The sequence below is a fragment of the Oreochromis aureus genome, linkage group 22 (genome assembly GCF_013358895.1).
Source record: "Oreochromis aureus strain Israel breed Guangdong linkage group 22, ZZ_aureus, whole genome shotgun sequence".
Lineage (NCBI taxonomy): Eukaryota > Metazoa > Chordata > Actinopteri > Cichliformes > Cichlidae > Oreochromis > Oreochromis aureus.
In genome coordinates, this window is record NC_052962.1 from 31,749,768 (window position 1) to 31,777,057 (window position 27,290).

Sequence of the window (27,290 nt, forward strand, 5' to 3'; positions counted from 1 at the left end):
AATCAAGCTCACTGGGTGTGTTGCAGGTTATTGTTAAAATTTTCCACAACAATTTGGCGTTGTCGGGCAGGATTCCTCCGGTGAGTTTCGCTGAACCACGGGCAAATTTGCCTCAGTTCCACCGTTCCTTTGTTTTCAAAAGGGGGGGAACTGCGGGGTGTGCTTCAGCGACTCACACATGCAGGAATTTTTAAAAGAACCAAAAGAGAAACTGCAAAGGATCTGCAACGGTGAGCTGTTTTGATTTGGGAGGATTTTCAATCGGACCGACAGGGAAAGCCTCGCTTCATTACTGCTGCAATTATTGGGTGCAGGTTCCTAGAAACTCAGTTTGGGTATTCTTGTTGCAGTGGTAAGTGCAGTTGTGACCACAGACCTCTGTTAGCATTCAGGCAGTAGCTTTCTAAAATAAGTTTCATCATTATGTCTGAAAATGTGGAAAAGTAAGAGCCCAGAAGCAGAGCAGTAACATACAGTATGGACAGGTGTCAGATTAAAGGAAAACAAGATAAAGTGAGTTAGAAAAGTGTTTGACTATCACCTGCTTTCGGAACAGTCTCAGGGTTTCTCTGTATTTATTTAAGTTTGACCAGGTACCAAAGCCAATCATTCGTACTGTACAAATAATGTAAATATGACGGTGTATCACAAAAGATCGATATCAAACTGATCACTTGACCCATATTACGTTACTTGCTCTTCGAGTGAATCAAGAAATGGCGAAATGAAAAGCCGAACAACAACAATGCTGTTTCTTTAGAGAGTCTTAGCTTACATGTGTGTTTATTTCATATTTTCAGTTGTTACCCTCCACGGCTAAATAAAGCACGAAATCGGTTTCAGTAATGTACTGATGAACACAAGAAAGGACATAAGGAGCTTCTTTCAAAGAAAAAACTCTGGTAGATGTTATTTTATACATTATGCTTTGTATGTTGTTCAGTATATTTCTATGCAAAACAAGAGGAATTTCAATACACAGCAGTATATTCACAGTTGAAACTAGATATTTACATACACTTTATGGAAAACACAAGAAAATTTTTTTACTGTTAAACATCAATTTAGAGTAAACTTGTTTTGTTTTGGATAAATAAATATTGAAATATCTTTTGAATTAGTTAAATGTCAGAATAAAAAGACGGAGCTGTCTATTTTTATCACTTTCATCAAATTTAGGAGTACATATACACTAAGTTTATTGTTAATTAATAAGAAAACTCCAGACGATTCCATTCTGAGCTGAAGAAGCTTCTGATAGGTTCGTAGAGTCCATGTGAGTAAATTGGTGGCACAGCTGTGGATGCATATAAGGCAAAACACAGAGCCTGTTTCTTTGAAATGGGAAAATCAAGAGATGTCAACCAAAACACCAGGAAAAGAACTGTGGAGCTCCATAAGTGTGGCTCAATTTTGAATACAGTTTGGGTAATACAGACAATTTCTCTCTTTACTCTTAAATTTAACAAATATGTTTTTATATTTATCAATCTAAAAAAACAAACATTTTTAATTGTAAAACATCAAATCAGACTAAAAGTGTTTGTTTTTTTTATCTGAAGAGTATGTAAATATCTGGTTTCCACTGTATATTTGATGATGTTGGTGTTTGGCTTGATTGTCAGCACAAAGAGGGAGAGAGAGGAGCAGAGAGGGAGAGAGAGGAACAGAGATGGAGAGAGAGGAGAATGAGGACAGAACAGAGATGGAACAAGAGCAGGTGAGACACACATGTTAGTCAAATGGTTGTTTACCAAAACTCATCAGAACATGTATCTAGTGTAACTTTTTAGGTTTGTTATTTTTCAAATTCTATATTTATTAAGTTATGCAGGCTTGTTTGCACAACAAGGCTAAATAATTATATAACCTTTTCTGAATCTAAATAGTGTACTTTGGTAGAATTAAAAAATAAGTGTAGTGCAGGTCTATGATGATTTTCAGTGTTTTGATTCTGGTTCTGTCTTGGTTAAGTCCTAAGTAGTCCTGATTTTGAACTGTTATAGTCCTGTTTTAATTCCGGGTTAGGTCTGGGTCTGGTTGAATTGGGGTTTAGTCCTCATGTCTTGATACAGCCCTGATTTTGTTCTGCCTTGCTGCTTAATTAAAAAACTAGTTTAAGGTGTCCTGCATATATGATATAATTTTTTTCCTATATGAAGTCATTCTTTTTTGAACAAAACTCAAAACACAGCCTAATAAATCTTTCAGTCTTTCATCTTCAGTAAAAATATTCTACTTGTCCACTGTGTTTACCCATGTTTATCTTAACTATTTTCCTCTTTGGCAACTGTGGATAGTTCACTTCAAAGTAACTTACTGTTTTTGCTGTCTATGTTTTAATTAGATTTTTCATCACGGTCATTTGCTTTAAACGTAATTATTTTAAAATTGTATGGGTCACAGGTCCAAGTCAAGTTTTAAATGCCAAAATAGAAATGTGCCTGTTTGATTACTTTGTGTAAAAGTCAAATTCTGTAAATCAAATATTATTTAACTAGTGTGTTGTGCCAAGTCTGGTGGTGTTTAAATACTTTGTCTTGTTTTTGCAACTAAATAAACTTGTCTTTTTGTGTATGTATGTGTGTTTTTCAGCACCAGTCACTCCTGAAACTGCAGCAGAGATCCAAGTGTAAAATGTGTTCTCTAAGGTTAAAGGAAATAGCTCACCTGCAGGAGGAAACAAGAACTGTCCAAAGAGAAATTAGACAAGGACTTCCTGAAAGACAACAACTCTAAGGTGAAGTTCGTCTTTTGCTTTGCTAATGAGGGCGCTACAACAAATTAGCCCTAGCTTACCAGATACTGACAGAAAAATTTCTCATTTTCAGATGCTCTTGTTGACTCTCATGCGTTTAAAACTAAACCTACCACTTGAACATGTTGCACACCTCTTTGATATTAGCTGGACAACTACATCCACTGTGTTTAACATTACTGTAAATGTACTGTACGCTCACCTAAGCCCATTGGTGCAGTGGCCTAAAAGACATTGCATACATGCCAGTATGCCTCACCAGTATGTTTAGATGTTTGGTGACCGTGTGACAGTTATTATTGACTGTTTCGAACTTTTCTTAGAGAGCACAAATTTTACGTGTTAAGGCAGAGACATATTCCACATACAAAAGTAGGCACACAATGAAATATCTCATAGGCATCACACCACAAGGGACCATCTCTTTCATTTCTAAAGGATGGGGAGGGCGTACTAGTGACAAACGTATAGCTGAAACCAGGGGCAATTCTAGGATCAGAGCTTTGGGGATGCTGAGCACCCAGAGAGCTGCCCATCCAGGCAAGGTAAACTTTACTCATCACGATGAGACTTCTTCCCTGTCTCTGTCAGTCCCTGCATCCTTAAATGTCTCCAGTTGTCCCGAGTTCTCTCTGACTGTCTCCTTGGTGCATTTAAACCCCTGTTCCTCCCTGTTCTCATCGTCTGTTGTCTTCATCTCCATTATCAGTCATCATAATTTTACCGTCTCTGTGCAAGTCTGCAAATTTCTTTATTAAATCATAAGATTCTTAAATTCATCAAGTCTCTCTGTGCCTGGGTCCTCGTCACAAAACATGACATCACTGTTTTGTACATTTTAACACAATTTAATCCCCACTTTGTGAAAGAAAAGCAAAACACTTTTTTGAAAAGTCTGTAACAAAACCATCAAATCTGATAAAGGTTATTTAAATGCTGCCAAATAAGAATGGATTGGAATTAAAAAAAATAAATAAATACATGTCCTAACCTTAATTACTGGGGGAGAATAATGAATGATGCTCACAGTGAGTAAAAAGTAAACTCAGTGCATTGTTTGGACAGAGATTCACTTTTAATGTGTATGTATAATATAATATAGATACATAAAAAATACACTCCAAAAATAGAGGAATTAAAAAATTAGAAAAATTGAGGCACCTCGGTCTATGGTACAATGTATACAGTGTATGAAAAGATCTTTGCTGCAGATACTACTATGGCTCTGCAGATTGTTTCTTTTCTTTTATCCTATGTCACCTCACCTTGAGGTTGGCAAATCTGTCTATCACATTTTGGTGGTCAAGTCTCTCAAGCATCTCTTTCTCAACTGACATCACAGCCAGGTGCTGGAGTCTGCTTTGACCCATGGTCCTTCTCAGCCAGGTATGGAGCTGACTCAAGACACTAAAAGACCTTTCACAGCTACAGCTGCTAACTGGGTTTGTTAGGTCAACCTGAATAACAGTTTTCAGGGTGGGGAAGATCTGATTATCCAGAAGATTGTACAATGTTAACATATCTGGAATGGCACCAGCCTCACTCTTGAGCTTTTTTGGCAACTGTGACTTCCTCTGACTGAAGCTCAATATGGTAATGCAGCCAGGGCTGACAACCCAGTTTTGCAGATTCTGTATAGCAGCTTTAATATAGGGAGAAAACAACTTCCAGATTGTATGAGTAAAATTAGTTGGGGTTTTTTTCTTTGCCAGTTTAACAGTTTGTGTTGTGCCTGTTAGTATTCCCTGTCTGTTTTCTTACCTGGTTCTTCCCGACCTTGTACTTTCTCCTCATGTTCTCCTCTTTCCTCTCAGCATTATGGGCAATGCTGGGCAGCCTCTGCATCCTCTGCACACGGCCATAAACAACCAGAGGAGTCTGTTCAGTGACAGGTTGCTTCTCCTAAAGTCAAGGACCAGCAGACTTAAAAAGTCCTTTGTCCCACACACCATCAAACTGTTTAACTCCTCGCTGGAGGGGAAACGGGGACAGAGGAGGGGGGAACAAGTAAGCTGTAGTGCCTTTTCGCTGTGCAATAGTTTTTGTTAATATCTAACGGTGTAATAGACTCACAATACTTAAAATGTGCCGTTCCCTTGTATTCTTACGGTGTGTTCACACCGAACGCGATAGAGGCGGCCAGAGCGTCAGGTTTACATGTAAAGTCAATGGAAAGAGCGCGATGACACGCGATTGCGCGTCCGGCGAAAATTCGGAAGCAGATTTGCGTCGCGAAAACGCCAAAACTCGTGAAACGCGCGTCAGTGTAGCGCGTGGGGCGCGTTTGACTCGCGGAAAAAACCACGCGCGTGAGTTTTTGTGTTGCATTTTGTGCATACGCGTGTTTCGCCTCTACCGCTCGAGTTGGAAAAATTTGAACTCCAGCGTCAAATCGCGCCGCGTCAACCAATCAGGAGCCTGGTGACGTGGCTGTAACCAGGTCAAAGGGGCAGATCCAGCCAAAGCCTTTCATACTTCACTCAATATGGAGGGAAGGCTAATCAACGCCGTAGCAAACAACCCGGAGCTGTACGACACCAGCTGCTTTGTGTACCGAGACAGGAATATAAAGGACCGAGCTTGGAGGAAGATATGTGAAGAGATCGGGCAACCTGGTAAGTTCATTCATTTCTCTTTTACATTTTCACTGACCGGGAAGCCGCACAAAAGCTAGCAAGCCACCGCTATTTTCCCACTGATGTACAAATACCGTCCTGCTTTTTATGCATGTTGTCATATAGGAATATATTTTGTTTATTAATAAACAGCACATAGTGGTCCCGCTCATCCGTCACTGCCTCGCTTTTTCGCTGTTTTCTTTTTCTTTTTTAGCACAGTACAGCATTGCATTCTGCAGCCTGATTGACAAATCTCCTCCGTGCTGTGTCTCCTGCGCTTGTCAAATTTATCATGTTTGGTTTTGATAACCATCACGTCCAATAGAAAAACAGCACAAAAACACCCATAACTATGACCCTCATTCGAAATAGACACCTGCACCGCGAGAAAAAGGCGCATGAAAGTGGCAGGCAGATGAAGACAAAACACGGCATAATACTTTTACGTTTTGCAATCTACAAAGGTTTGCACTTTGAGAATCACATTGTGAGAACTGTGACTAATGTTCATGTGTGTGGGAAAAAAGTGTATAAAAATTGCGTGGCGAGGGGCTAGTTATTCTGACAACCCCTGCTGCAATAAATGAGGACCACTGTATATACTTCCTCTATGATTATTGTTTAAAACCTGTTAACATTTAATATTGTCTTGATAGAACCAACTGATTCTTCAGCAGAGCATCCCCTGTTGCTCTTCCTGGCTCCCCAGTCCCTGAGCTCCTGCTGCTGCACCCACAGGTATGCAATTGTAGCATCAGATGTACAGCACGCACTGATAGCTTTTTACTCGGTGGGATTCCCTTGTGATCACCTTTACTAAATATATACAACCAATCTGATTATATCCTGTTTTTTTTTTTTTTTCTTTTCAATGTTGAAATGAAAATCTAGCATCAGCCTTCTCTTTTCCTTGTGTTTTGTGCTGTTTTACAGGCCCAGAGAGGAGGACAGCTCCGAGGCAGATGAGGGACGGGTCCCAGGACGGTCCATCGGTGGTGGAGCTGGCCATCCTGGAGTTCCTGAAGAGGCCACGCCAGTCTCCAATGGAGCATTTCCTCCTCAGCCTTGTTCCTGCTCTGGAGAGCAGCTGGGTCCTTTTTATTCCTGTCTCTCTGTAAATACTTATATTTTATATATTTATGTTTAATGTTTTTCTGTTTGAGAATTTTAATATTATTTCAAATAAATTTTTATAATGACTAATGTCTCAGTTCTACTACACAGCAAATGTTGGCACACGACTTGACACATGTAGAATTTATTTCATATTATACTAATGACAGAATATACTAATACAGTGGGATGCAAACGTGTGGGCAACCTTGTTAATAGCCATTATTTTCCTGTATAAATCGTTGGTTGTTACAATAAAAAATGTCAGTTAAATATCATACAGGAGACACACACAGTGATATTTGAGAAGTGAAAAGAAGTTTACTGGAATTACAAAAAGTGTGCAATAATTGTTTAAACAAAATCAAGCAGGTGCATAAATTTGGGCACCACAAAAAAAGACATGAAATAAATATTTAGTGTATATCAATGTGTGTGTCTCCTATATGATATATGGGGGCCTTTGTCTGGACGTGCTTCCCATCCAGAGCTCCACAGCAGAGAGGGAAGTTCCAGCGCTCCTGGAATCCCTCTGTGATGGACCGCCAGTCTCCAGGTGAAGGCACAGCCATGAAGTCGCCCACTAGACAGTCCCAGATGGCCGTCGCTACCTGGAGGGTGATCTGGCACACCGTGGACACACCGACTCTGAAACTGAACGCCATGGTCCTGAAGGAGTCCCCGGTGGCAAGGAAGCTGGACAAAGTTGTTCAAACTTAGTATTATGTGTACTGCAGTTACAAAATACATTATTCAAATTCCAAAATACTTTTGTGATGTCAGATTTAAATTACAAAACTTAAATCTTACATACAACATTTTGTAATTACAAGGATAATTACATAATATATATATTAGATATAATATAAAACAGTTTGTTTTGTTTTAACTTTAACATATCATAATTTGATTGGTAGCAACTTTTACCACTACAGTGAGCCTGTCACTCATAATTCCTAGACATGTCAGTCAGGTAGGAATGAAGTAAGACATTAACAGAAATAAAGAGTTGTATGTTGACATGTGGCCCTTTCCTTGCTTAAATCATTGTTAATATTTTTGAAAAATTAACCTGTGATAAGACAGCTTATCGAGATATGATTCTATCTAGCATATTCTAACTAAAGATGAACCAAACTGTTCACAATTTTATCTAGCTCTCAGTTTTAAGAAAGGCTGGTGACCCCTGTTATAGAGTCTGACAGCTGCAGGGATTATATACAAATATTCAACTATACCAGAATTAAACCAGGTGTAAATAAAAAAAAAAAGGAGCGAGTATCACTACAAAGATTAACCCACAGTGGTCCTCATACCACAGTTTGATATCAGCAAACACCGAGAGAATACACTGATAGACACCACAGCCATGCTATCATTGCTAACACTGATAACAGCATAAATTGAATTAAATCGGGACTTGATGAGACCTTTCAAGTGTCACTAGAAATATTATAAACAGTCGTCTCCGTACCACAGTTTGCTTTCAGTAAACACCGACGGCATTCACTGTTAGCATAGCACATCCATGTTAGCAATGTATAAACGGATGGTTTAGCATATATTAGCACAGGTATCAATAAAGGACTACCGTATTAAACACTTTTACTAACGTCAGGCAGATGGACAGGTGCGCTGCAGGTGGGATTGAGCGCCTGTAGTTGGTGTCTAGGCGGGCGATCCTGGGACCGACGCGGGACAGCAGCTCCTCACACTGGGCGAGGGAAAGACCGTGATATCGCTGTCATCGCCGTCATCCAGGCGCAGCTCTTGGGGCAAGTGGTGAAACTCATCAAACTGCTCATGCCTCTGGAGGACCGGACCCAGGTACGGCGAGGACGTCCTTAACGCCGCTGCTCTGCTCTCCACAGTAAATAGAGAAGGGAGATTCTCTCTTCAAGCGCTAGCTCGGCAGCTGCCATCTAGCAAAGATACCGTCTGGCACAACTTCCTCCCACATTCCTCCCACATTTCCGGTTCACGCGCGTGAGACGATGCAATTTTGAGGCGCGATGGATTTCTGTTGGACACGCGTTGAGGTGCGAATGTGCACGCGTCAAATTAGGGGCGTTTGGGGCGTTTTCGCCCGCGCCTATCGCGTTCGGTGTGAACACACCGTTACCCCTTTCGGCCTGTTTGAATTTTTGCGCATGCCGTTCGGCCTGAAAGGCGCCGCCCAGACTTTTCAGCGGTTGATGGACTCTGTCTTGTGCGGGCTGCCTTTCGTCTTCGTGTACCTTGACGATATATTGGTGGCCAGCTGTTCTGAGAGTCAGCACGCGTCACATTTGCGTCAGGTTTTCCAGTGCTTGGAGGCACGGCTGATCGTCAACCCCTCAAGTGCCAGTTCGGCTTGCCGGTTCTGGATTTCTTGGGCCACCGCATTTCCGCTGGCGGTGTGGTTCCGTTGCGGACAAGGTCCGGGCCGTTCCGCTTTTCGCGTCCCGCGTCCGTTAAAAGCGCTGCAGGAGTTCTTGGGGATGATCAATTTCTACAACCGCTTTCTCCCCAGAGCCGCGCACCTGCTGCAGCCTCTATGCTGCCTTGAAGGGTAAAACTGCTAAGGACCCGATTGATTGGCTCCTGAGCGCATCCAGGCATTTTCTGATGCCAAGGCGCGCGCTGGCAAGCGCCGCCCTGCTTGCCCACCCGTTTCCATCGGCGGAGATCGCGTTGACCACCGGACAGCGTCGGACGTGGCGGTGGGCGCGGCGGTGGGCGCAGTTTTGGAGCAGCGGGTCTCCGGTGTCTGGCAACTGCTTGCCTTTTTCGGTCGCACGCTTAGGGACAGTGGCGCAAATATAGCGTTTTTGACAGGGAGTTGCTGGCCCTGCACCTTGCGACCCGGCATTTTCGTTTTTTTTCTCGAGGGTCGGAGTTTCACCGCGACGTTGATCATAAACCCTTGACATTCGCGATGTCCAAGGTCTCTGACCCGTGGGCGGGCGCCAGCAGCGCCAGCTGGCAGCCATTTCGAGTTCACAACTGACATTCAGCACGTGGTTGGTAAGTCCAACTGCGTGGCTGACTGTCTATCCAGCAGCGCTGGTTTCTCCGTTTATGTTGGCATAGACTTTGGCGCTATGGCCGCTGATCAACGGGCGGACCGGACGTCCTTGCCCTTCGGTCTGAGCAAGCGGGCCTTGTACTGGAGGACAGACCCGTGTGGAGCGGCGGGCCTAGTCTGCTTTGTGGCGTTTCCACCGGCCGACCACGCCCTGTAGTTCCACTTTCGTGGCGTCGTGGCGTTTTCGACTCCGTACACGCCCTCTCTCATCCAGGCGTCCGGGCCTCGGTCAAGCCGGTCAGCTCTAGGTTCGTTTGGCGGGCCTTCGTAAATCGGTGAAAGAATGGGCAGCGGCGTGCATCCCATGCCAACGCGCTAAGATCCATAGGCACACACAGGCGCCCCTCGAATCCTTCCGCGTTCCAGGGGCGTTTTGATCATGTACATGTGGATCTGGTTGGTCCCCTGCCGCAGTCACAAGGTTTCACGCACCTTTTGACTGTGGTGGACCGCGACAACCCGTTGGCCTGAGGCAGTGCCTCTGGCGTCCACTACAGCTGCAGCAGTGGCCAGGGCATTTTGTCAGCGTGGGTTTCGCGTTTGGTCCCCGCCGACATCACCTCAGACAGGGGCCCCAGTTCGTTTCCGAGCTTTGGTCTGCCATGGCTGATGGCCTGGGTGTCAAGGTCCACCGAACCACTGCGTACCACCGCGCAGGCCAACGGGATGTCTGCGGCGTTCCACCGGTCGCTTAAGGCGCGTTCCGTGCTTCTCTCACAGATGGCAACTGGGTTGACCGCCTCCCATGGGTTTTACTGGGGTTGCGCTGCATGCGGTTAAAGAAGACCTCGGGGTTTCCCGGCTGAACTTGTCCTCGGTCAGCCCCTCCGGGTCCCCCGGGGAATTCTTGCCCGAGCCCACCCCGTGCTTCGCTCCCTCTGTGCTGTCTCTCCGTCCCCGAGACTCGTTTTCTCTTCCTGGCCGAGTGCACCATTGTCTGCCCGACACCTTTGTTCCGAGGTCGTTGGACTCTTCGCAGTTTGTTTTCGTCAGGCATGATGCTCATAGGCCTCCGCTGCGTCCACTGTATGACGCCCCTTTAGGGTTATTCAACCGGGCGGAAGCATTTCCTTTTGGACTTTGGGGTCGTCAGGAGACTGTTTCTATTGACACATAAGCGGCACATGTGCTGCAGGATGATCAGTTGGTGCCGGCTCAGGCCCCCGCCGTGGCCGCCCGCCTTCCACTGGACTGGACAACCCTGCTTCTTCCTCTGGGAGCACCCCCACCTGGCAGGGCCCGAGCTATCTTCAGCTTCTCCTGGCCGCCCATGCCAGTCTGGTCGTCAGGCACGTTTCCCCTCAGCCAGCTCTCCACCTCCCCGGTTCAGCCGTTCTGGACGTTTGATTAAGGCAAGGGTTCTGGACTGGGGATGACCCTACTGGGTGTTCGGGGAGGCATGTGTGGTGGACCACTGGAGGCTCCACTCACACCCAGTCCTCAGGAAGTGTTGTTGTTATGTTTTGGGGAAAAGAGTTCAGTTCTGTGGTGATGAGAATAAGCGACGAGTGATAATCGAGAGCTCTCGTGTCGTCTGTGTTTACCTCCACAACTGCAGTATTTATGAATACTGCTTACAAATCAATAATCTCTTAAACTTCAATTATGATAAATATAAATCTTTTACTTATGTTGGTGCTTTGTGACTTTTATTTAAGCGTGATTTTGACTGCAAGACTTTTACCTGTAAAAATGTGTTTTTACTTTGGTATATTGTTGGATGCTAGTTTGTGGAACAATTCTTTTACACTTCTTTCACTTTGACTTGATCCCATAGTCCAAAAACGTGCATTTTAGGTTAACTGAAATTAAATGAAGCATAGGTGTGGATGTGAGAGAATATGGTTTGCTCTTTCTCTCTCTCTGGGCGAGACCTGTTAGGGTGTACCTTATCTCTTGTCCCAAATCAGGTGGAATAGGTTGCAAGCTAAATTTGTGGGTGGATGAATAATTGTATCTGGATTGCTCTGGGAACTCAAGGTTAATTGCATAGTTGTGTAAACATGAGCATAATTTAAAGTACTTTTAAAATGGCATTAGTAAGAATATGATTAAGTACAAATAACTTCAGAAAATATGTGATAACAGCTGTGACACAAATATACATGTTTGTATGTGTCTTTAATCCCTACGTCACTTTAGGTCTCTAATCAAGGTCACAGATTACGCGCTACTAGCTCTTTGTTTCTGTCATACTCCACTTTCCAAAATAAATTAGTAAATAAATAAACCTCGGTTCTCTCATTTTGCCTGGTTACTGGTGAGGCGCATCCAGCTTTGAATTCCTATTGGTCAGAGAGGAGTCACTGCGCGTGCGGACTCAGAGGCAGTAGTTTCATTTTGAGGCAAAATTAAAACAATAAACGGTTGTATTAATTTTTTTCTTCTTATAATTCGAGTATTGAATTGAAGATGAGGACGTTTATGATGCTGCTTCTTTACTGGGCTGCGTCTGTGTCTGCAGGTAAGCTTCATAAAAATGAAACTGTTCTTTAGAGATAGTGTTGCTCCCAGGTGGCTCAGGTGTTGCTGTAAATAGACTCTCGGCTTGCACATATTCAAGATTCAAGTTTATTTTTATTTCGCAGGGTTGTTGTTTTTGTTTTTGTTTTTGTTTTTTAACAGAAATACACAGGCTTCAACAAAATGTTGCTTCTCACCAGCCTCTACAGTACAATGATCAGTAAAACAAATAAAACACAGCGATAACAAATCTAAAATAAGGATAAATAGCAATGAAGCAGCAGCTTGCAGAGACACTGAGCAAACTCAAGTGTAAATAATCACATTGATTCAGCTAGCAGCAGTCCTCTCACAGAGAGGGATTAAATTAGATCAGATTAAGTGTGTGTTTATGGATTGTAGAGGGAGGGGCCAAAGTCCATTTATCAGTCTCACAGTTTGTGCAAAGAAGTCTTCCAGCATCCTGCTGGTTCTGCAGCTGATGCTCCTGCACCTCTTTCCAGATGCTGGAGGGAGAACAGGCCGTGAGAGGGGCGGTTTGGGTCCCTGATGTTTGTTTGTAGCTGTTTGCAGAAAGCCTACAAACAGCTACAAACATCAAAACCTAAATGAGTGTTGGTTTACAAATTATTTTTGTTGAAATTAAATTTCTAATTGTAGAAGAAGAAAAATTTAAGCTGCTCATAATGTTTTATGGTGTTAGGTATAGAAGTGAAATATAAGCAAAAAGGGGGGAAACAGTTGTAATCTGCACAATACTAAAAAAATGAATTCATTGGCAGCCTATGGTCGGGTTAATGCCATAATAAGGACTGTAAATCATTACTGATGCAAAATGAAAATATAATCAAATCAAAATGACCTACAAACACCAGTTTTTACAAAACGAATTGTAAAAGTTTTTAATATAAGATGATCAGAAAAGATAAAACATTGATTCATAAATCTATTTTTGTATTTATAGAGGAGACACTATAGTTTTTTTTTATTTTTGAAAATATGCTGATTTTTAAAGCTGTTTCTCACAACATTAAACATTTCTTACAGTGAAGCACTCTCTGAAGTATTTCTACACTGCGTCCTCTCAAGTCCCAAACTTCCCAGAGTTCGTGGTTGTTGGGATGGTTGATGAAGTTCAGATTCTTCAGTTTGACAGCAACACCATGAAAACTGTGTCCAAACAGGACTGGATGAACAGAAATATAGATGAGCAGTACTGGGAGAGAGAGACTGGGGGCTTTGTAAGTGCCCAGCAGGTGTTCAAAGCCAACATTGAAATTGCAAAGCAGCGCTTCAACCAAACTGGAGGTTTGTTTATATTTTATTGGTTTTTTACTGATATTTACTGTTAATGTTTTCAGCGTTTATTTTAGTCGTAAACAGATTTGCATACATACACTTTAAAAATACTTCATTCAGATTAAAAAGATTTAAATACAGGATGACTCACGATGAATGTAAAGGACAGATGGAGGCAGAGTGCAGGGGATGAGTAAAGAAGACGTGAGGGCAGCTGTAAGAGGATGAAGAGTGAAAAGGCAGTTTGTCCAGATAACATCCCTGTGGAGTTATGAGGATGTTTAGGAGAGAGAGCAGTGGACTTTTTAACCAGACTGCTTAACGTCTGGGGAATGGGGAAGCAGCAGTACGGCTTCATGCTGAGAAAGAGCACCACAGACGTGATGTTTCTTTCAGTGTTGATGGAAAAGTTTAGAGGAGGTCAGAAGGTGTTGCAAAGAAAGCATATGATAAGATGCCAAAAGATGAACTGTGGTGCTGCATGAGAAACTCAGGTATGACAGAGAAGTATGTGAGGGTGGTGCAGGACATGTATCTGGACAGTGGTGTGTGTGGTTGGAGTGACGGATGGGTTCAAGGTGGAGGTGGGATTACATCATAGATCTGCTCTGAGCCTGCTCATGTTTGTAGTGGGGATGGACAGGTTAACAGATGAGGTCAGACTGAAGTCTCCATGGACTATGATGTTTCCAGAAGGTATTGTGATCTGTAGTGAGAGCAGGAAGCAGGTGGAAGGGAAGGGGTTATATGCTGGTGAGAAGAGAAATGAAAATCAGTAGAAGCAACACAGAGTACATGTGTGTATATGACAGGGAGAACAGTGTTACAGAGAAGATGCAAGAAGCAGAAATAGTGATGATTATTAATTTAAATACCTGAGGTCAACCATCCAAAGTAGCAGGCAGTGCACAAGAGAGGTGCAGGGTGTCATCTGTTGCATAAAGACAGAAGCAAGAGTGAAAGGGAAGGTTTACAAGATGGTATTGAGACCTGCTGCGATGCATGGTGTGGAGATGAAGGCACCGAGTTGGAGGTAACAGAGCTGATAAGGATTTTATTGGGAGTGACCAAGTGGCAAGGCTGAGATGGTTTGGATGTTGAATGTGGAGCTGGGAAGAGAAAGACCTTGGAGGAATTTCATGGATGTAGAGAAGGAGGATCTGCTGTGGCGACCCTTAAAGAGAGTGACCGAAAGAGGAAGAAGAAATGAAGAATTGTGAAGTCAAATGACGTTTTTCTCTCTTTCATTTAACATTTTGAAAACAGCATTTGTACTGAGCTCACATCTTACATAGCTTGTCTTTCAGGATATTTATTATTATGTTTATTGAAACCAGTTGTAGCAACTCACTGCTGAACAGGCTTCTCTGTCCTGAAACTCTCCTTCTGTGGAAGCTGTGTTGAATCCACACTGTGTTGTCCTACATCAGTGGGTTCAGGTCAGGTATTTTAGTCTCTGGTGACTGGTGTCTCTGTGTTGATGTGAAACGATGCTGGATCTCACTCTGACTCACTATCGCCTTCGTCTCTGTTCCTCTTTCAGGTGTTCACATTGTCCAGCAGATGTACGGCTGTGAATGGGACGATGAGACGAATGAGGTGGACGGATATGAGCAGTTTGGTTATGATGGAGAAGACTTCATAATATTTGACCTGCAGACAGAGACGTGGGTCGCTCCAAAACGACAGGCTGTCATAACCAAACACAAGTGGGACAGTAACAAAGCTTTTATAACCAGTGTGAAGAATTATTACACTCAGATTTGTCCTGAGTGGCTGAAGAAGTATCTGAACTATGGGAGGAGCTCTTTAATGAGAACAGGTACAATCACATGACCAGACTTTGTGTGATAATTTACCTCATTTTTATGAAGTAATACAACTTTTTTATGACCAACACAGTTAAGTTCAGTGTATTTTCTCTCTTCCTCTCTGTCTGCTAATCTCATGTGTTTTTTCTAACAATAATCAAAATGTATTTATTCGTTAAATTTCAAAACCATCACTTCAGCCTTATACAATGTGTTTCCCCTTCCCATCAAATATTTTTCTTATTTCATTATTCGACTCTGTAATATCCTTCATTTTTTAAACAGACTTTACATGGTACTGGTACATTAATATGTGTGTCTAATGCATTCGAACAGAAATGATAAGTTAGCATGCTGTTAATACAGAAACTGTGAACTGTGTTTCTCTTTACTCTCCAGTTCTTCCTTCAGTGTCTCTCCTCCAGAAGTCTTCCTCCTCTGCCATCAGCTGCCACGCTACAGGTTTCTATCCTGACAGAGCCGAGATGATGTGGAGGAAAGATGGAGAGGAGACTCATGAGGGTGTGGAGATAGGAGAGATCCTCACCAACAATGATGGGACCTTCCAGATGAGAGTTAACCTGGATCTGAGATCTGTTCCAGCTGAAGACTGGAGGAGGTACGACTGTGTGTTTCAGTTCTCTGGTATAAATGAAAACGTCACCACCACACTGGATAAAACAGTGATCAGGACAAATGAAGGTAAGAAAATAATAAGAAATGATGAAGATGTGTTGTTTGTGTTGTTTGGTGTTTGAGCTGATGGATGTCATAAAATACTGACTTTATTTTCAAAATGTAATTTTACTCATTTTATAGCCACAATGGACCTCCTCATATGACACATCATATATAAACAGTCTAACACAGAAAAAACCCACAAACACAAATAACTTTTATTTATTACTAACTAATCAATCATAAACTAATCAATCATGGTTTGCAGTTGTAGCACTGACACTTTAAATGTTTGGATTTTTTATAATATTAGTTTAGTATTAGTGTAAGTCAAAGAAGTTAAAGACATTAAGGACACAAATTTCAGTTTTGTCTTTATCTTTATTTTCATTCAACATTTTTTTGTCAATCATTGAACAAAAATTTTAGTGTATTTGTTTTACAAAACAATATTTAAAATAAATAAATCAGTTGTTTACTCTTCTTCTTCTTTGTTTTTTCGTTTGTTTGTTTTTAGCCTCGACAGAAGTGCCCAACATCACGATCAGCTCCAGCTTCAGCCCCACTGCCGTCCCCATCAGCGTACCCATTGTCACTGCTGCTCTTGTTCTTGCTGTCGTTGCACTAATTGGATTCATTATTTACAAAAAGAAAACTGGTGAGTGAACCAAAGTGTCCAAATATGATCTTAGTATTTTTAGTGTTTTACCAGGTTGCAAATTAAAACAAGCTTCAGGTCAGAGTGATGATACTATAACAGTATTATCATAGTAATAGAAGGAACCAATGGTAAATAAAGTAAAAGGTAAAATAACATAGAGAGCTTTGTAAAGCAGTTTGAGTTAGTGGTGTAGGGATCAGTGTTTTTGTATTTACAGCTATGATGTCTGACATTTGATTCTTTTTTATTTACAGCTAATTCTTCTGAACCTTGTAAGTAAATTTTCCATTTAGGCCTTTTGAGCAGATTTCTGTTCACATAAAAATGTGTTTCACTGAATGTGAATTAGAGACTAAAATTAAATGAATGACAGCATCACTACAGAGCAGCTCAGCTGGTTTTGATATCTTGATTTTTCTTTCTTTCTTTTTTTCTAGACATGAAGACTTCACCAGAAAATGATCCTGAAAGGAGCCCTTCAGGTGTGTCTGTTTGTACTTGGATTGGAGGATTTGTTTGTGTCCTCATAAAAATTGTAATGTAGTGGCTTTATTTTTTAATATTTGTAAACATCAAAGTAGAACGTGTGTTCATATAGTCCGTTAAAATAGCTGCTGTTCATAGTTACACAGCACTAAACAGAACAAAGTAATTAAAGCATCAGTACTAAAAAACAAGTACCTTGGAAACATAGACGGCCCCACTATGTTCAGTAATATTCTACAGTAACAAACCAGCTCTGTGAATCAATGCACATCCTGTTGCTTTAATCTGTAATCTTTAATCTGCTGTCTTGGTCATTTTTCACCACCACACATCTTCGTTCTTCTTCCATGGCCAGGATGTTGCCCAATAAACTTCTTACCTCAGCAGCTCCTCCATGTTCACTAACTGAGATTTCTGTAGTGCTCACATAAGTACATTTTATAAGCACTGTCAGCACTGCAGAATTTCCAAGATAGTTCTGACCTACACAATGAAACAGTGCTAACATATTTTTCAAAGTTAAGCTATTCAAGTGACAGAAACAGAACCATAAACCCTCCTGCAACTGAGAAAACTTTCCCCTCCTGTCTGTGTTTGTGTTCATGCTGTTTGTATTTAACACTATCATCAACATCAACAGATCATATGATTTGTTTCTTTTAGCTTCATATTTTTAATTATTCTGTATTTTTCCTCCTCAGATTCAAAACCTTCTTCAGACATAACCAGCAAAACTGAGCTGATGACAAGTACGTACAGGCTCTCTGTGACACACAGTCTTAATCTTTGTGTGGTCCTGCATGTTTTTACTCATGGATTTTTATACTTTGATGCATTTTGAATTATTAAAAACATTTCTGAACTGTTCAGCTGGTCTGACTCACCAGCTGTAGATTTCAGGTATAAACCTGCCATCACCATCATATCACACGTTTCTTCTCCTACAGTCGATTGTTTTTGGATTTTAAATGCTCTTATCTAAATGAAACAACATCCTCAGAGGGAGCAACATACATGCTGAACATGCAACCACTCGCAAAGATCTAGATATAACAAACTAGACATTTTTATGACAGTGCACATCGCTCCAGTTGCTGTTTCTTATCTTGGGAAGAAACAGTGACTTCCACTAAAGCCTCATATATGATGAATAACAAGGCCGTGTAACAGATTTTTACAGAGAAATAAGTAACTAGTTAAACTGTATCACTAGTGACATGATGGACGAAGAATGTTTGTGTGGAGATGGTCATGGCCCAGTGTTTGTGTGACAGCTCTTCCATCATGTTGAGTTTTTGACCTGAATGTTGTTGCTTTTTTCTTTAGAGTAATTCTGACAAAGAGTGAAATCTGCAACAAAGGTAAGAGATGTCTCTGAACACATCACATGTACCACATCTTTGTGTTGTACTGGATGCATTTAAGAAATCCTTCATTTTTCACACTGATTGCATTTGCTGATGCATGAAGAATTTTTCATTCGTTCCTCGTTAATGAAAGCTGAATCTTTCTCTGAACAGGAGACAGTTTGAACACTTGGACTAACTTTACTTCATGAGGATTCTGCATCACTGAACTCCTGAGAAAACATTTCTGCTGTAATGGAAGTGGACTTTTTTTATTCCAGCCATGACACAACTTGTGACTGAAACATACACAAACGACCTCAAACAACAGAAAGGAACCAAATTTTTACTTTTATGTCATAGAAAAAAAAGAGAATTACTGTTTTTCTGTGCAAAAAGTTACTTTTTAGCCAAACTAACTTTATTTATAAAGTGCATTAAAACAACAAGTTCTGACCAAAATACTTAACATTAAGAACAGAATTTTAAAAATTAAATAATTAATTCATTAATAACAACAACCACAACTATAACAATAATAACATAACAATAACATAAACACATGCAAATAAAACTACATAAATAAAAACACTGAAAAATAATAAAAAGAACAATTTAAATTTTTTAAGTATAATTTTATACTGTTGGTCTTTTTTATACAATAATAAGTAAGTAAAGATGATCCTGAAGAAGAAAAACTACATCTGTAGGAATTATGTGTTTATTTTCCTCAGTGTTGGGTCTGAGTTTGTTTTACCATTATTCAGTTTTAATGCTGCTTTTGGCCATTTTTTTGCTACAGCAGTTCTGTTTGATTTTAGTTTAACTCTGGATGTCTTTCCTGACACAACCTCAAAGGGGATTTTCACCCGGAATTAAACCAACAACCTTTTGCTTACTAGGTCAGTATGCTAACCACTACACCTTTGGAGACATCATGGTTCAAGGTCAATAATGTGAAAATAATAGTTCTCTGAATTGCTCTGCTTTGAATTGACTGCAGATCAGTTCATTTACAATCACTGTTTGTTTTTTATAAGCACCAACATGAGGCATCTTGAAATACTTAGTATGTGAACAGTGAACAGTCATGACTTTAATGGTAACTGTCCTACAAATATAGTGCAGAGACATGAATGTGCATATTTTATTACTGCTTGTTGTGTTAGACGGTCAATGCTGCTGCCAAAATTATACATCAGGTTTACAGTGTGTGTGTGTGTGTGTGTGTGTGTGTGCCTCATGTGGTGTTTATTGTAAAGGTTTTTTTTCGGTTGGATGTTTTAGATCAGCTGTGTTTTGATTTATGGAATCAGGGAAATGAGTCTTTGTTTTGTTAGACTACGATGCTGTGTCTACATCTAAATAAAAGTTTAACATTGTGGTCGTGCATGATGTCGGCTATTCAGAGTGTGGACAGGAGTGTACAATAACATGAGTGCACAGAAACTTTGTGAAAAGTGAGTCATGTTCCAAACCTGAGACAAAAATATTGAAATACTGAGTATGTAAAGATGGATGCATCACTACTTTCATGTTAAAGGTGCTGCATTTATATTTTCCAACATGAAGTGGGATCAAACGTCAGCATCCTGCTGGGGTCAACTCAGAGGCCAGTTTAGAGCGCCTCTAAAAATACCTTTATTAATGGTAGTAATAACAGTGTATTTTAGTATTATTTTCTGTAATTGTCTTCAAATGTTAGATTTTCCTAACTCGTCTACTGACGACAGCACAGGATAGAATGAAAACAGGTTTTATGTCCAGTGTTGTTGATGTCATGATGTAACAGTCGCTCACACAGAGGCTGTTTGTCATTAATAACCTCATTAAGACTTTTGTGTCTGTGGCAGAAAGAAGATGCAGACGTAATTTCATGACACAAATCAGTGATGCAGATTTAAAACACACTTTAACTGAAATACAGCAAAAGAGCAAACTGTTCTGATAGTGCAGCTTAAATCACTGGGATATCGTGAGTTGCCAGCCAAGGAGATGATGTACTTTATCATTTTAGTTTGTTAAAGATTTCCATTCCAATTCTGGTTGAATTGGGCTTCAGCTCTAGATCCAAGTGACAGTAAGTCAAAATGATGTTACCTGTCAGTGTCCAGCATCAGTCTGTATTCAGTTTGAATATTACTATAAACTGATATGGATGAGTTTATGTCTTTTATTCACTGTAACATTTAACTTTTGAGAGAGGAGGACAGAGAGGGAGAGAGCAGGATGAAGAGCAGAGAGCAAAAATAAACATGGACATGTGGTCAAATTCACCAAACAGCATAAAGTTGTAGCTTCTGTTTTACCCACATTCACTGATAAAGATTTCACATAACAAAGCAGTGTGTTATGCTGTTATCAATTATGGATCCTAAACCTGCCCTTATCATCATAATAATAATGATCTTATAATAATTATTCTAAGATTATATTTTTTTTTAATTTTCTAGTTCCTAGTTGAGTGCAGATGATGGAAAGAGAGGTTGTATAAGAATAGGAAGACTGAGGGAGCAGACAGTAAAGTCAGCTGAAAAACAAAAGTAGTTTTTCATGTGTTTCATGGAGACTTTGTTTTCCAGTAGCACACGTAAAACCTGCCAGTGGACATTCTAAACAGAGCATATTGGTGTGAATGGCAGCATTTTACAGGATTCACTCTAAACATGGCTGAACAGGATGGCTGCCACTACAACAATGTGATGGGCTACAAATCTGTTCTCCACTCATAAAACTGGACTACATGGTGCCCTGTGTTGTGTTTGCATGACAAAGGGAGGGTTTGATGAATTCAGAAACTTTAATACGAAACAACTCTATTACCGGTTTTCTTCATGTACTGGTCTGTGGAGTGGCAGCGTGATTTTCCAGTGTCTGTACTGAATAACGCCACTTAAAGTGCTTGATGATGTGGTGGAAGCCTCTGTGTGGTTAAGAGACTGAAATAATGTTTCTCATCTTATCTTATCTTATTGCTTTGCCACAAATAGTTCTTTAACTTCTTTAACAAGTCTTTGCCTTGGGTTGGGTAATTAAAGGCTCCCCCCTAAAACAGGTGGATGAGATTAAAATCTCTGATTATTCACTCTGATTTATTTTTAAACATTACAATACGTCATCCAATGTTGGAGGAAATCTCCCAAATAGAAGGCTGCCAAAGTAAAACAGAGACACAGTGAGACAATATAATCAATCACATGTACATGGGGTGAACGTCTCTAATGAGAGTCACCCAGTACTCTTCTTTATTGCAGGTTATATAGGCACGTGGGTTTACTCAACAGGGCGGAGGCAGTCTCCGCCTGTTCTCAGAATATAGATTGCAAATGCATATCTTGCTAAAGAATATAGATTGCTTAACAGACAAATGCATATCTTGCTAAAACGTTCAGTTCATACTATACTAAACATCTGCTTAAGTGGAACTTTCCGTTCCTCTTTACACAGGAACTTGTCTTCACAGGCATATGATAAGCATAGGCAAGGCTTCATGTTTATCAGAGTGAATCGTCATTCAGAGTTTACACAAACACAAGCAAAGCATATTTGAAGAATAAACAAAATCTTTTCACATTTCCCTCCTGTTGTTTAACTTTCACACTAGTTAAAACACCATTGGTTTATTATCTGTGCATGATTTCTTGCAGCGCATTTTTTAATCAACACGTCATACATTGGTGTATCACAGTATTTCAGTGTCAGGGGATCATCATCATCTTCGTCCATGGGCAGTGTCAGGTATGCCTGCACATGAACTGCAACAACTTTATTAATCATTGATTGTACACATGGAAAAATACAAGTAAAACAACAGAGTAGGAGTAGAAGAACTCCTACAAAAACCAGTCCTTTTATGAAAAGAGATTTCCAGGAACCACTCAACAGCCAGGCAAGCCAATCTTCAGTGTTCGTGGCGTAGTCCTGTTGCTGGCGTCCCTGAGTTGTTTCAGCGCATGCGTGGCGTCGGTCATGTTGGAAGAGTGAACATTATCTGGAATGTATGTACAGCATGTGTTGTTAAAGAGTAAACAGAGTCCTCCTTTTTCAGCCAGAATCATGTCCAGTGCGACTCGGTGTTGCATCACAGTTATGCGCAGGGCATCAATCTCTTCATTTTGTTGATTGTTGATTTTGCACGAGGCATTCAGGAACAGTCCAAAGCGGTAGTCCAAAGTTTCAATTCTTAACATGTTCTTTCCGATGCCCACCCATGGAAACAGTGAGTGGAGGACCTTTTGTCCGGTGGTCCAAAGCTTAAATTCCTCTGGCACATCACTGCCATAGATGGGGTCATGTTGTTGCACTGCGGAGACGTCTCGTCGTCGTCTTGTAGTCTGAGAGCTATTTACGGCTGACATCCTGAAGGTGTGGTCTGAAATGAAGATTGGGGCACAGGTGCCCGTCCATCCGGGTGGCAGTATGAAGTAGGCACGTTGTCCACACAGCCAGGCCATTCCCTGCACCCAATAGTTGCTGGGCGCGGACGTGTTTACAGGTGCGCCCTCTCCGTTGGCAGCGGTTTGGTTACAGTTGGTGGTGTTGCCTAGGGGTCTGTTACCGTTGTCTTGTCGGTAACACATGGAGTGGTTCTTCCCTGGGGTTTGGTCCAAGAACACTGGGAAGTGTATGGACGTGTTCCGATTCGTCACGTTGAAGTTGATCCAGAAGAGTTGGTCACACGTTCCGTTGTCAAGTCCAGCGTTTTCAACGGTGATTATCTCGTATTGGGGTGGTCTCTGGAAGATACTAAAGAGGTTAAGCGAATAGATGATAGAGCTTGTCTCATTAATGATGATTTTCTTATGTTGATAGCCAATGCCCATGAGCTGGCAACGCACTTGGTTTTGCGTTTTATTCATGTAGTTTCCATAAAGGTGGAAATGTCGAGGTGCATGGCATGTGGGAGCAGGCGTAACATGCAGTGTTATTAGGCTCTCCCTTAGTTCTGTCGTGTACGTAGCGGTACCAGGCATTGTTCATCCATGGATGGATATGGTCTTGCGTCATGTCACGGAGGTGTGAGTTGTCGTGTGTCCATCTCGTCTGTAGGTGGTGCTGTTTGTCTTCTTTATTGTCCTCGAAAAGTGCGAGGAGTCCTGCTAGGAGCAGGAGGACAGCTGCTAGGACGGCGAGTGTCTTCATGACAACCAAACACACCTAGGTCCTCAGGTGAGTAGACTACTGGCAAGAAGCAGAGGGCGGGATATACCCAATCAGCCCTCCCTTCACCAGTCAGATCACCTGAGGGTAGGGGTGCCGGAGTCTATGAGTCTGGGCTGTCACTCATTTTCTTGCAGTGGCTTTGGTGAATCCAAGATGGTCTTTCTGCTATCTTACAGGCGGTTGGTGTGGTGATAAGCACTTGGTATGGGCCTTCCCAGCGGGGCGAGCTCCAATTCTTTCTCTGGGGTACTTTGATCAGGATCCATTCGATACATTCGATACTGTTGACCATAATATCCTATTAGAGCGATTAGAACATGCTGTAGGTATTACAGGTACTGCACTGCAGTGGTTTGTATCATATCTATCTAATAGACTCCAATTTGTTCAAGTAAATGGAGAGTCCTCTTCAGACACTAAGGTCAATTATGGTGTTCCACAGGGTTCAGTGCTAGGACCAATTCTATTTACATTATACATGCTTCCCCTAGGCAACATCATTAGAAGACATAGCATAAATTTTCACTGCTATGCAGATGACACGCAGCTCTGTCTATCCATGAAGCCAGGTATCACAGACCAATTAGTTAAACTGCAGGAATGTCTTAAAGACATAAAGACCTGGATGGCCGCTAACTTTCTGCTTCTTAATTCAGATAAAACTGAGGTTATTGTACTCGGCCCTGAAAATCTTAGAAATATGGTATCTAAGCAGATTCTTACTCTGGATAGCATTACCTTGGCCTCCAGTAACACTGTGAGAAACCTTGAGTCATTTTTTGACCAGGACATGTCCTTCAACGCACATATTAAACAAATATGTAAGACTGCTTTCTTCCATTTGCGCAACATCTCTAAAATTAGAAATATCCTGTCTCAGAGTGATGCTGAAAAACTAGTTCATGCATTTATTACTTCCAGGCTGGACTACTGTAATTCACTATTATCAGGAAGTCCTAAAACTCGCTGAAAAGCCTTCAGCTAATCCAAAATGCTGCAGCAAGAGTACTGACAGGGACTAGAAAAGAGAGCATATTTCTCCTGTTTTGGCTTCCTTCATTGGCTTCCTGTTAAATCCAGAATTGAATTCAAAATCCTGCTCCTCACATACAAGGTCTTAAATAATCAGGCCCCATCTTATCTTAATGACCTTGTAGTACCATATCACCCTATTAGAGCACTTCGCTCTTGCACTGCAGGCCTACTTGCTGTTCCTAGAGTATTTAAAAGTAGAATGGGAGGCAGAGCCTTCAGTTTTCAGGCCCCTCTTCTGTGGAACCAACTTCCAGTTTGGATTAGGAGACAGACACTATCTCTACTTTCAAGATTAGGCTTAAAACTTTCCTTTTGCTAAAGCATATAGTTAGGGCTGGACCAGGTGACCCTGAATCCTCCCTTAGTTATGCTGCAATAGGCGAGGCTGCCGGGGATTCCCATGATGCATTGAGTTTTCCTTCCAGTCACCTTTCTCACTCACTATGTGCTAATAGACCTCTCTGCATCGAATCATATCTGTTATTAATCTCTGTCTCTCTTCCACAGCATGTCTTTCATCCTGTTTTCCTTCTTTCACCCCAACCGGTCGCAGCAGATGGCCGCCCCTCCTGAGCCTGGTTCTGCCGGAGGTTTCTTCCTGTTAAAGGGAGTTTTTCCTTCCCACTGTCGCCAAAGTGCTTGCTCATAGGGGTCATATGATTGTTGGGTTTTCTCTGTATTTATTATTGTGCTATCTACTGTACAATATAAAGCGCCTTGAGGCGACTTTTGTTGTGATTTGGCGCTATATAAATAAAATTGAATTGAATTGAATTGAATTGAATTGAATTGAATCCAATCACCTGGTTTCAACCTGCAAGATACTGGAGAGTTGTTTAGAACAATCTCTTTATTTTCAAGTAATTTCAAGTTGTGAGTTTCTGAGAACTTTGTGTCAGTCTCATCCACATTTTTACTAGGCCTATGCACTCTGGCCACGGCCTTCCTGTTTCTTCCATACATTTTCTAAGCCTCTGTTTTATTGTGCCGTTTGTCCTTTCTACTAGGCCGGCACTTTGAGGATGATAAGCACAGTGATATTTGATGTTAAACCCTAGTGCTTCAGAGACTTTGCTGATTACCTCATTGACAAAGTGTGTCCCATTATCTGATCTTATCAGAGTGGGGATTCCATATGTTGGAATAAAATGGTTACATAAGCATTTTGCTACTGAAATGGCATCTGCTTTCTTTACTGGGTAGATTTCTGGCCATTTTGAGAATACGTCTATGATCACTAGAGCGTATTTTGAGCCTTGACATTCATTTAGTTCAATAAAATCCATGTGGATTGTGTGAAAAGGATGAGGTGGTGTGGGAAAATGACCTCTCTTTGGTCTAAGATTCCCTTGTACATTGTGTTTTTGGCAAATCATGCATGTTCTTACAAATTCTTTTGCTGAAGTTTCGAAATTTAGAGTGTAAAAGTGTTTTGGAGATTATATCTCCTATCCCTCCTGTTGACGCATGGAGAGTAACTCCATGTGTCACTAAGGCTGCTGTTTTGTGTGGAGATTTTGGAAGTATTGGTTTTCCTTCACAAATCATCAAGTCATCTCTTAGTTGCGCTCCGCATTTCAGCCATTTCATTTGCTCAGCTGTGGGAGCTGCTTTTTGTTCATGCTTTTAAAACATCAAGTGGTATTTGTGACGGTGATGTTGACATTAGTGTGTCTACAGTTTGTTGTGCCGCTGATTTTGCAGCTTGATCTGCGAAGTTATTGCCTTTTGTTATGCTTGAGTTATCTCTTTGGTGTGCTGCACATTTACATATTGCTAGCTGTCTTGGCAGAGTTATTACTTCCCATAGTGTTTTTAGAAGATTTCTGTGTTGCAGTTGGGTTAGGCACGTATGACAGCTGTGAGTTCTGCACTCTGTGCAGAGTGTGAGGAAGTTAGTGCTTTTGCTTCTAAAATTGTGTCTACTGTGATTACCGCATAACCCACACAGTTCCGCCCAAGGCTACTTTGTTGACATCTACCAAGATATCAATGACACTAGCCTGTGGGGTGCTGTGAAGGTCAGCGCGTGATACAGCATACAGCAATTCTGATGTGTAACAGTGTGAGCAAAATGCCTACATAGGAAAGTTGTCTGGCATGTGTCGAACTTCTGAGGTAGGAAAAATCTTGCATTGCTTACAGTTCATAGCTCACAGCTCTAAAACTAGGCATCAGCAAATCATATGCCCAAATCATTATGTGTCACTGTGATCACAAATATGATCACAAATTTGTTTTCCAAACTTACTAAGCAAACAAACAAAAATAAAACAAATTGCCTATGTCATCATCAAGGCTTTGCGTTCATATTAATTGAGTGTAAGCTGCTTTCTTCATTGCAAGTATTTATTACAATACGGTTTAATTCATGCATCTTAATCTTGTAGCTTTAGCTGTTGTATACATGGTTTGGCTCATTAGTTGTTAGTATAGGTTTGCTCTTCATCTTAACAAAGTCTCATCTACGATGACAGGTTTACAAGCAGGTCAAGTGTCTCTATGCACCTGATTAGTGTAGTTATTTCCTTATTTTCTTCATCTCATATATCATTGTACTGAGTTTGAGCAAACCTTAAGCTTGAATCAGACTACTTTTAACAATCATCCACCTCGCATCATAACTGACTGAGGTGCCTCTTCCTATTAATAGTATGTCATTATTAATGTTATCATTGTATTGTTTTTCCTTTTTATAACAGCAATAGTATATCACAATACACTACTTTACTACTAATATACAATAGTATATTAGTTTATATTTTATTATGTATCCATCACGGGTCTGTGTG

At 41.1% G+C, this 27,290-nt stretch overlaps 3 protein-coding genes across 3 annotated transcripts in view; all 3 read left to right on the top strand.

Annotated features, from left to right (window-relative positions):
• The window catches only part of LOC116309268 (class I histocompatibility antigen, F10 alpha chain-like), a 263,890-nt gene that overhangs the window by 88,713 nt on the left and 147,887 nt on the right, over positions 1 to 27,290 (top strand). The gene's annotated exons all lie outside the window — the stretch shown is intronic.
• Positions 1 to 27,290, top strand: part of LOC116330502 (major histocompatibility complex class I-related gene protein-like) — a 135,483-nt gene that overhangs the window by 36,231 nt on the left and 71,962 nt on the right. The window lies entirely within an intron of this gene.
• The window catches only part of LOC120432707 (class I histocompatibility antigen, F10 alpha chain-like), a 181,761-nt gene continuing 166,341 nt past the window's right edge, over positions 11,871 to 27,290 (top strand). The window contains exons 1-5 of the mRNA XM_039605487.1: positions 11,871 to 12,020; positions 13,067 to 13,327; positions 14,862 to 15,140; positions 15,529 to 15,831; positions 16,325 to 16,465. Of these exons, the coding sequence (XP_039461421.1) occupies positions 11,969 to 12,020; positions 13,067 to 13,327; positions 14,862 to 15,140; positions 15,529 to 15,831; positions 16,325 to 16,465 (1,036 nt within the window). The 5' untranslated portion in view covers positions 11,871 to 11,968. The remainder of the gene's footprint in view (positions 12,021 to 13,066; positions 13,328 to 14,861; positions 15,141 to 15,528; positions 15,832 to 16,324; positions 16,466 to 27,290) is intronic.